Source organism: Vanacampus margaritifer, chromosome 7 (assembly GCF_051991255.1).
Source record: "Vanacampus margaritifer isolate UIUO_Vmar chromosome 7, RoL_Vmar_1.0, whole genome shotgun sequence".
Lineage (NCBI taxonomy): Eukaryota > Metazoa > Chordata > Actinopteri > Syngnathiformes > Syngnathidae > Vanacampus > Vanacampus margaritifer.
The window spans coordinates 19,348,012-19,358,140 of NC_135438.1; the positions used below are offsets into that span (position 1 = coordinate 19,348,012).

Consider the following 10,129-nt stretch of genomic DNA (forward strand, 5'->3'; position numbering starts at 1 on the left):
TGCAACAACTTCAAATATATATTTTTATTATAATGTTAATATATTTTTGTGTGTGAATTTTAAGTCGTTTGGTGTTTTCCTTTAATCGCCACAAAGTCACCTTATCCATACAGGCTCAAATACACTATTATGCATACTGTGAACCCCAATGTTTGTGGGGGATAAGTATTGGCTGCGAATAGCGAAAAATCCGCATATAATTGATGCCTTACACTTTTTCATATTGGATCTCCAACAGTGCTTCTTGGCATAGATATATAATTATTATTATTATTATTATTTACAGTAAATACAAGGGAAAACAAATCTAAGAAATAAAATAATAATAATAAAAAGTCCCACTGGAATGGATTCCTAAGAATGTGTTTTATTTATTTATTTATTTTTTGAAGCTCAAAGGAAGTACATTCCACAATATGGCTCTATCACCTTTTTAATTTCGTGGGAGGGGTATTGAGTAAAAATGACCTCTGTCCCATGTAGGAGCCTGTACTGTGATCAGTGACGCAGCATATTTTAATGTTGTTTTTGTAAATCGCTATTTCAGACCACAACTTATATAAGTGATGATAAATAATCTTTTTTTGTGTGTATACCGCAACCAATAAAGGTTGTTCAAAGAAAATGTGTGACGTCACAAAACACAATGGCAGCTAGCGGTACGTCTGTGACGGTCCTAACGCCAAATGGAAGAAGACAGACAGTTAAAGTGTCCCCGAATACACCTTTATTACAGGTAATGTTCGTTTAAACAACGTTTCTTGTTTGGGGCGGTTTGTTTCAATATTGGTATTGTCATTTTTCTTACAGTTAGCTTGTTTAGCTAACTAGCTATACTATAGCCAATGACAGATCAGATTTTGTGTTCCTGGGTTTTGTTTTGTTGCACTTTGTCGCATAACGTCATGTGTATACAGTAGTAAGTTTTAGTTGTCTTTCGTGTAGGTGCTGGAGGAGGTCTGCAAGAAGCATGGATTTAATCCCGACAATCATGGCTTAAAGTAAGTAGTGGATCCAAGTTGACAATGTTTTTGCTGTTGGCTAACGATCCAGAAGAGTAAAAAGTAAAAAAAAATAAACAGCTTTCAGTTAGTTGTCACTCAAGAGATTTTGCGGTCTATTATATAATATATTTCTCTGTAGGATGCCAACAAATCTAATTGATATATCATTAACAATTAGGTCACATCACAAGTGACATTTTGACTTCCCCATAATAATATATTCAGTTAATTGGTGGATATGCTTTTAAAATACTATTCTATGGATGTCACACCACTATGTCTTTTTTTGGGCAGGTTTCAAAGGACTGTTCTCGACCTGACACTGCAGTGGAGGTTTGCCAATCTGCCTAACAATGCCAAGCTAGAAGTGGTGCCAAGTACAAAGACACAGAACGTATCTGATAGTCAGGTAAGTTACAAAACACCAAAGAGGCACTAAAGACCCTTTTCCTTTGTACCGGTTTAACCCCGCGAAAACAGTGGTACTGTCCTGTGTGGTCGCTTTTCCATGACACTTTTTCGGGGCCATGTAGTTGCAATGGAACAGTTCATCAGAACCCCTTCAACCCTGGTTCTAAAACACAGCAGGGTTGTGAGATCACTGGCATTTCTTAAGCAATGTGGCAAAGAATTTGACCACTTCCTGGTTTTATTTATTTTATACAGTACACATATATTGTGTTACACTACAACACTTGGGCATACATTTTCTCGTTAACCCCACGAACAATTAATTTTGTGTTATTTCATAGGAAAACTGGTTAATGTGTGCTTACCTACCTTCTCTCCCAGGTGCGCGTTGCGCTGCAGATGGAAGATGGCTCTCGTCTTCAGGGTTCCTTTTCTTGTGGGAAGAGTTTTTGGGAACTCCTGACACATTTTCCACAGATCAGGTATGTGTGTGTGTCGGGCTAATTTAATGTGCCCTCTCCTCTGTCTTTGAAAGATCACATATGATTTTAAAAATATATGTTCTAGTCCTCAACTCTGCATAAAACAGATGGACTTTAGTTTGTTTTAATAGTACAACCTGGTATGGTACCCCAGCAAAATCGCAGTTCTCATCTCGGATTTTTTTCCAAGGAGGCCTGTTATTGTTTTTCTTTGCCGGCAGTTAAACCAAAGCTTTTGGTATCATTTCTGATTTCCTCAATCGATTCGATTTAGATTCACAAGAGCTCCGTTCGATTCGATTTCGATTTTAATCTCCCCAAATTTGTAATGTTTTTTTTTTATTCATCCATTGCCATTGACTGTTATAAACGTCAAAAATTCATTTAAACTATTTCTATTAGTTTACATTTTTTTCCCCATTTTTGTTGACAAGAGTATGAAAACCTAGATTTTTTTTTTATTGTACATTTAGACCAGATATAAAATTTGTCATTAATCGTGAGTTAACTAGTGAAGTCATGCGACTAGTTAAAAAAATTGTAATCGTCGCCCCTAATTTTTTATATATATATTTTTAATGAATTTATGGCAGTGAATGAGTTAACATTCAATTTTCTTATGAATTTATATGGAAAAGAGAGATTAAAATAATCGATTCATGGTTTTATGAAGCGTATCGTGATTGAAAAGGAAAATCGATTCATTATCTATTTTTTATTTTATATATATATATTTTTTTAAACCTAGCCTTAAAGCTTTGATTTTTTTTTTTTTTATAATTGAGGTAAACAATCGTAAAACATTGCTCGTTCAGTTGTTGTCAACATGCAGAAAATGCACACATGGTTTACACATGCAGTGTGTTCCTTAAGCCATATGAGCGAGAGAGAGGTTTTATTGTTGTTTTTTGTCCATTTCAATTTGGATTAGCGTGCTCAAGTGTAATTTGCTTTATTTATGTGCCATTAAACCAAATGAGAGTAATACACTTGAATGAACCCTTCCTTCCTCAATGATGTCACCTTTCCCCAGCGCGTCAGAGCTGTCCGAGTCTGGGTCCACTCCTGTGTGCGTTTACATGAGAGATGAGGTATGAAATGTATATCTACCTGTCAAGACAGCAAAAGTATTTTGTAAGTATGTCATGCAGCAGTTAAGAGCGTATGTGTGTAGGTGTGTGGGGAAGAGGCCCTCAAGAAGACCACTCTGAAGTCATTAGGCCTTACTGGAGGAAGTGCCATTGTCAGGTAAACTGCCCTTTGAGCTTTACCTGTGATTTCAGATTCATTAACCATCAATCCCAATTCCTAAATAATTTAATTGTGTTGTTTATATTTTGCCTTTGACAGGTTTTTCTTGAAACCGGACGAAGCACCAGGAGAAGATTGCATGGAGACAACTGAAGTCGCCGTTCTGCCAGCGCTCCCTGCTGTCAATGAATGCCCTCAAAGCTCCGCCTCTCTGCCTGACCCTGTTCCTTCCCATTCGGAAATCTCAGTGTCACGCGAGATGGCTAAAAACTCGAACCCTGCTCAGTCAACAGAGCCCGTACCGGGGATCACCCCTGTTCCTTCCACTAGTGCACTTCCTGTTCAACAGGAAAAAATCCAGGAAAGAAATGAACCAAAGTCTCCTCCTGTAGTAAGAGGAATGTCAGAGGCCTGTGGTGGGGAGGAGGCGGGGCCGTCAGGGCTCAACGCCCTGTCGTCGTCCTCTACGTCATCTTCATCTTCATCATCATCATCTTCTGAGCACATAGTGGTATTCATTCCTTTTTCCGGAGGGGGTCAGCGCCTTGGCGGTCCGGAAGGAAGTGCAGGTGGACGCGTACACTCCCCAACTTTATCGTCGTCTTCATCACTGTCAGCATCTGCCATAGAATCACCCAAAGCCAAGAAAGCCAAGCCCTCCCATGGGTCGGCCACCAAGGTATGTGAAATGGGTATCCTATTTATTTTTATTTTTATTTTTATTGTCGATGCATTGGTACCTAGGCCTACGAGTGCCGTAAATGTCCAACAATTTCGAGTTGCGAGCCCTTGCATTATCTTTTTTTTTTTTTTTCTCGTAAATGTTGCCTTTCAGCAATTTATTGAATAGGACGAGGTCAATCACAAATCCAGTAAAAAATGAAAGCATTTTCAAGGCAGGGGGTGCCCAAGTCCGGTCCTGGAGAACCCAGCCTGTTTTCCATGTTTCTCTCCACCAACACACCTGATTGATGATCAGGATCGTTAACTTCTGCAAAGCTTGCTGATGAGCTGATCATTGGATTCAGCTGCGTTGGAGGAGGGAGACATGGAAAAGGGGCTGGACAGGGGCTCTCCAGGACCGGACTTGGGCACCTCTGCGCTAAGGCCTTGTTCACACTGCACTTAGCCCTGCAAGGTGCCATCGTTAAGTCGTAATAAGTCCACTTATTGTGTATGTGTTGAGGGTGTTGCGGAATGCCGCTTCGAGGTGCGGCGTGGCAAGAGGGCATTTGACATGCCTAGAGTTAATATTCAGTGTCAGCACTTCCAAATATGGTCGATGTTGCACCAGAGAGTCGTCGTCCTTTCCCGCTGAGCAATTCATTTAACCTCCAATGAACATTTTCTAATCCTAAATTCTTTCTCTGCAGGATCAACCCAATGCCAAAAAGTCCGACGAGATTATGGACGGGGCGCTCAAGTTCTTGGAGGTAAACACTTACAATCTTTAAATGAAAACTTGTTGGGTGTCATGCCTTCATTTGAGCTTTCACTCTGGATGGCCGCAGCCAGTGGAGAGAGAGCCTCTCATCTACCACCTGGAGCGTGTGTGCCACCGCTCTGAAGATGCCGTGGAGCTGCCAGATGAGTTCTTTGACGTGACCGTGGATGACGTGCGCAAGCGTTTTGCTCAGCTTAAGAGTGAGAGGTTAGTGGATGAAAGTGACAATAATATAGTCCGAGATAACAAATGAGATGTTGTAAGATTCATATTCTGATACACCAACAGCAAATATAGCAACTGATTCTGTGAAGCAGTGTTTAAGCCGTGGCATTTATTTATTGGCAAAGAATATTGGCGCTTGTGGACCATTCCGATTCAGCACTCTTCGACAGACAAAATCACTCAGGAAGTTGTGTGTGTGTTTTTTTTTTTAAGCAAACCTGCTGGCCTCGTTTATTCAGCACAATTTTTGGTGAAGGCTCCTTTCTTAAACCCCGTCACTTTTAACGCTTCACCCTTCGCATGCGGCCAGCTTTGTTTAAATAAAGAGTTTGTCATCCAAGCCTCACACTGAAGTACACAAATAACTTGTAGGAAGATTCAGAATGAGCGCGGATTCCCTAAGCCGTGTTCAGCCATTTTAGGGGTCCAATATGATGAGAATATTGCTAACTCGATTGTTGGCATGAAGATCATAGCTTTGTTGAATTTATTATTCTTTTTTTTTTTGTGCCAGCAACCAAGCACATCAGGCCTCATGCATTTTTGTCTGGCTGCCCAATTATTTACTACTATTGCACTTTAACAATGACTGCAATTACCAAAGGTGACGTTAGCAGGAATTCATCTCCAGCATTGACAAGCACACGTGCACACATTGCCTTCCTCGGTGGTCTGCTCTCTCTGTCCAAAGTTAGAATTCATCTTCTGCTTTTTCTTTATTACACTCATAAGATTCTAACTTCAATGCCCTTCATCCCATTTTCTTCAGGAAATTGTTGGAGGAGACACCGCTGATGACTAAATCTCTCCGAGAAGCACAGATGAAGGAGAAGATGGACCGATACCCCAAAGTGTGTACACATGATACGCTCGTTCCCGTTTTGAGACGCGTGCCATTGAAATGTGCCGACATACAGTAACAGTGTGCCTATTTGTGCTGTTTCTTCAGGTTGTGCTAAGGATTCAGTTTCCAGATCGACATGTTCTACAGGGTTTCTTCAGGCCCCTCGAGACAGGTTTGTCGTTTTTCCACAGACATGGCTCTAATGTTAAAGCTATTTGGAAATTCTACCCAACAACAACAAATCAGGGGGGAATTCCAGTCAAAAATTGGGCTAATGATTAATCCAAAAGGAACCGACATAGCTATGTAGTGGAATGCAAATTTCAAACGGCAAAGGCTACGATTTGGGGGAGTGGCGGGAATAGAAGCAAAATGTCACCACTTCCCTTACGTCTCTCGCTCTCTCTCCCCTTTAGCAGAATGTTTTAAATTCGCGTTGATCTGCTCCACCAAATAAAACATTATAGCTGCAGTGCTTCCCCACATCACATTTACCTGTTGCAGCTTTCCACAAAGGAATTTAGACGGCTACTAAAAGATGTCGGCGCTACCGCTCAATATGTAACTGTTGTAATAACTTTCTTTGCTGCAGGGAAAGCCACCCTGCTGCTCTTGTGAGTCTGCTAATCGATACCAGTACCGATTTATTTTGTGCTACGATACTACAAATATAGTACCTGAAATGACTGAAGTGTCAACTGTATCAATGTCAACCTAATATCAAAGTTAGGGAATCGATCTTAGCGATTTCATCTCAAACGGTATCGATCCCCCTCACTATTCCAGTGCCATAATGGTCGTCTCTTCACTTTCGCAGCACACTCATTAACTCGTAAGATTCTTAAAAAAAAAAAGGTGTGGGGGGGGGGGGGGCAATTGATTATAATCTAATGAATCATGCAAGCAAACATTGTCATATGACATTCTCATGAGCAAAATATACAGGACCGCAAAAGGAAAGCAATATTCATGAATTAATTTCCCCAAATAATATATTTGCTTATCATTTCAAATACATGAGAAGAAGACCTTAATACAGTGGAAACTCGGAGTTCAAACGCGACTACTTCCGTAAATAGATGTTCAACAATGTTAAACAGCGCACAAAAGACCCCTTAGTAGCCTAACAATATACCCAATGTAAAATACCCCAACATGGCACTCTGAACTAAAGCATTCATTAACAGCATTTTTCATCCACTGATTCCGTTACGCCACAACAATAAAAGGTAAGGTATTTTTTATTGTTTAAATTCTGTACAGGGTGTAAATGTTTTTTTTTTTTTTTTACTTAAATAGAAATTAAAATAGGAATTTTCTGTTTTGGAGCTTGGGAACAAATTAATGGCATTTACATTATTTTCCTATAGGAACAAATTATGTCCAAACTCTGAGGTACAATAATTGCCACAGTGGCCGTATACAAAACTCCAGTATTGTACTGGAAAAATGTTTAAATATAAGAGATGAAGCTCCTCCATTCTACTGTGCATTACTTAGCAGCCGAAGAGAAGAGGTTAAAAACAAACAATTGCATATTGAATCAGAATTCGATCATTTTTCCAAATCATTCAGTCGTAGTCTAAAACAAAACTCTCCTCCACACGAAGCATGCTCTGATTTTGATTTTCTCTCTCTCTCTCTCTCTCTAGTTGGGGCTTTAATGGATTTTGTAAGGACCCACTTGGAGGACCCCTTGCTCAGTTTCTACCTCTGTAAGTGCCATTAAGTCAGATTCTTCCTACATCATATTATTTTTGAGAATTTGTTTTGAAACCAACCCATCGCCACCAATTAGATAATGCGGTCTTTAGAGTATGCTCTATATCAGGCGTTGGCAATCTCGGTCCTTGAGGGCGGATTCACATTTTTGGGTTTTGGTTTTGGGGGGGGGGGGGAGTTTTGTGGAAAACGCATATTGAAATGAATGTAAATTAAAATACGTGTAAACATGTGAGGACATTTGAGCAAGTCGACAACTCAATTTCATTTCCATTTTTTTCCAGTTATCACACCCCCCAAAAAAATTCTGGATGATCCCGCTGTCACGCTGTTCCAGGTAAGAGGCATCACACTGTTGGTCGTTCAGGGAGCGCCACAATTTTAATTGAAGGATTGGATTCAAGCAAACCGCATCAGTCACACTCTCTCCTCTTGGCTGACTCTTATCTTCAAAGACGCTCTACATTCTCATTCTCTCTCTCCTACTTATACTCACACTTGTTTCCCTCTCCACTGTCGTTGACCCCAGCTGGACTTGATTTACCCAGGCGGGCACACGGGGTTCATACAGGCCTCACTTTGATCTGTGCGCACACAAACACGCACACATGGAGAGCAACTCTCATACTGACGTGACAGAAAGTACCGAATGAATTGAATGAAGTAGCACAATCGCCTGAAATTGTGACTTTCCTGGGAGCCATACTGAGGAGTCATTTTTGAAGTTCTTGTAATCTCTGGAATGGGTTTTCTTCTCTCTTTTTTTTGGTACCTTTACAGTGGTTGTCAAATGTGACCTGCGACCTGTTTCTGAATCTTAATTATATGGTGGACACCCATATGTCAACCATCTTGAAAATGGCTGTATTGCGTCTTGTGTTTGTCACCAGGCTGACCTGTTTCCCGGTGCCGTGGTGTACCTCGGCTCCGACGTCAAGACAGGTTTCTATTTATTTTTTTATTTTTTTTTATGTTCATTGGAAGTAGATCCCAATGTGGGATGTTTTTTTTTTTTTTTTTTTATTACTTGTGTGTGTGTGTCAACAGAATTATACTTAAAGAGGGAACTTCTCGAATCTTCTGTCTCGGCTTTGCAAGCAAATGAATCCATTGCAAGGTACGTCCATACATGTGTGCACTTTATTCGGTGCAACCACGAAATAGAGCTTCAATTCGACAATTCGTTTTTGTTTTTCATTTTACGTGTCTTCTTGCAAGACATTAATTCAGCAAGCATTAAAACGTTCTTGAGTATTTTTTCCCTTTTGGTTGCTTTGTTTCTTTTTAAATCTTTAAATGGGCAGACTGACTGACTACAACTTTGAGGACATCGGGAGTGCTAATTTGCTTAATTCAAGATGTGCTTTAAGTCAAAATGTTTTCAGTTTTATCTAGTGGAACCATAAGTTTTTTTAGATCCACAATTTTTTTAATTGATTCAAAATTAATGTCAGATTTTCACTTTTCATTAATTATTGCTTGTGTCAGTTTCAAGTTACTTCAGCGACCATTGTTCATTTTTAATTTATTGAGGGGTACCAACAATTTTTCCATGTAAAACCTTTGTCTTTAGCTTTTTGTATGCGTTTTCTTTAAAGCTGCTGAACTTAGAATATTCAATTTCGAATCACAATCACTACTGCCACTTGCTGGCGAAAAGTGAAACTGCACATACATGCCGCATTCATGACGTCACATCCGCAGACAGGGCGCGGGAAATTCGAACCCGAATCCAGTCTGAAAACTATTGGCCAGAAGCTTGTAGGAGTACCCATTGTGAACAGCTAAGGTGTTCATCTAATAATTAGAATACAATTCAGTCATAAATTGTCAAATAAAAAGCTTATTGTAAAGTTATTTTTGGGGGAAAAGTTCCATATTGCATCTTAACACAAAAAAAGATTTAGACCTTTTTCTGACTTGTCCCTCATCTCATCTGTAACCCACCCCCGACATCCCAGCTGCATGCTCCAGTCAACAAGACCCTCCCCCAGCTCATCAGCCGCAAAAGGATGCCAGCCTTCTCCAGAACCAACTCCTGACGCCAGCACATCCACGGAAGACCATCAAAACAGAGCGTCAACAAACAAAGCTAAGCCTGGCAGATCGGACGCGGGCAAGGTGCCCAAGTGGCTCAAGCTTCCAGGTGGGCAACAGAGGACACACACACACACACACACACTGTTCACTGCTGCTTTGAATGTTGTCGTTTGATCGCAGACGCCATGCTGACGAGATCCGTGCATAACTCAAAACACTTCTTTGGCTATAGACAGATCGTTTTGCATATAGGAATGAACTTGGCAAGCAGAATCTTAATGAAAGAAAGTTATCATTAATGCAGTAAATCGGTATGTGTGAGTGCTGCTTGAGCCCGCCACTACCAGAAGTAAAGATGTTTGAGTTTTTCTTGTCCGTGTTCCTTGCAGGTAAGAAATGAGACGTGTGAGGGTGAGAAGTGCAACCAAGCCAGACGTCTTGACACTCGCCGCCGCCTTGCACAGCCAATTTATTGCACTTCAACCTCAGCTTTGTGACTGCTGCGCACTTCAATTCAACTTGGAAGATGCCTGTACTCGCACTTTGAACTGTGTGAGGTCATGGCTGGTAGAGTGAAGAATTCATATTTGATGAGAAGACTGATGTGATTGCCGGTTGATGTGTGTGTGAAGAGAAACTGCTGGATGGGGTTTATTCAAGACCGCTTAAGAATAGTTCAATAATAAAAATATGCTGTTTTTGATGA

General features: G+C 40.4%; 1 protein-coding gene across 1 annotated transcript; it reads left to right on the forward strand.

The window, feature by feature from the left end:
• The first annotated feature begins 591 nt into the window (after positions 1 to 591).
• On the forward strand, positions 592 to 10,129 carry aspscr1 (ASPSCR1 tether for SLC2A4, UBX domain containing). Its single transcript, XM_077571802.1, has 17 exons — positions 592 to 736; positions 946 to 1,001; positions 1,299 to 1,413; positions 1,797 to 1,897; positions 2,931 to 2,988; positions 3,072 to 3,145; positions 3,248 to 3,827; positions 4,522 to 4,581; positions 4,660 to 4,799; positions 5,587 to 5,668; positions 5,767 to 5,833; positions 7,314 to 7,376; positions 7,668 to 7,720; positions 8,274 to 8,325; positions 8,431 to 8,500; positions 9,345 to 9,529; positions 9,813 to 10,129. Exons 1-17 carry the CDS (start codon positions 647 to 649, stop codon positions 9,821 to 9,823), a joined length of 1,857 nt encoding a protein of 618 aa, XP_077427928.1. The 5' UTR covers positions 592 to 646; the 3' UTR covers positions 9,824 to 10,129.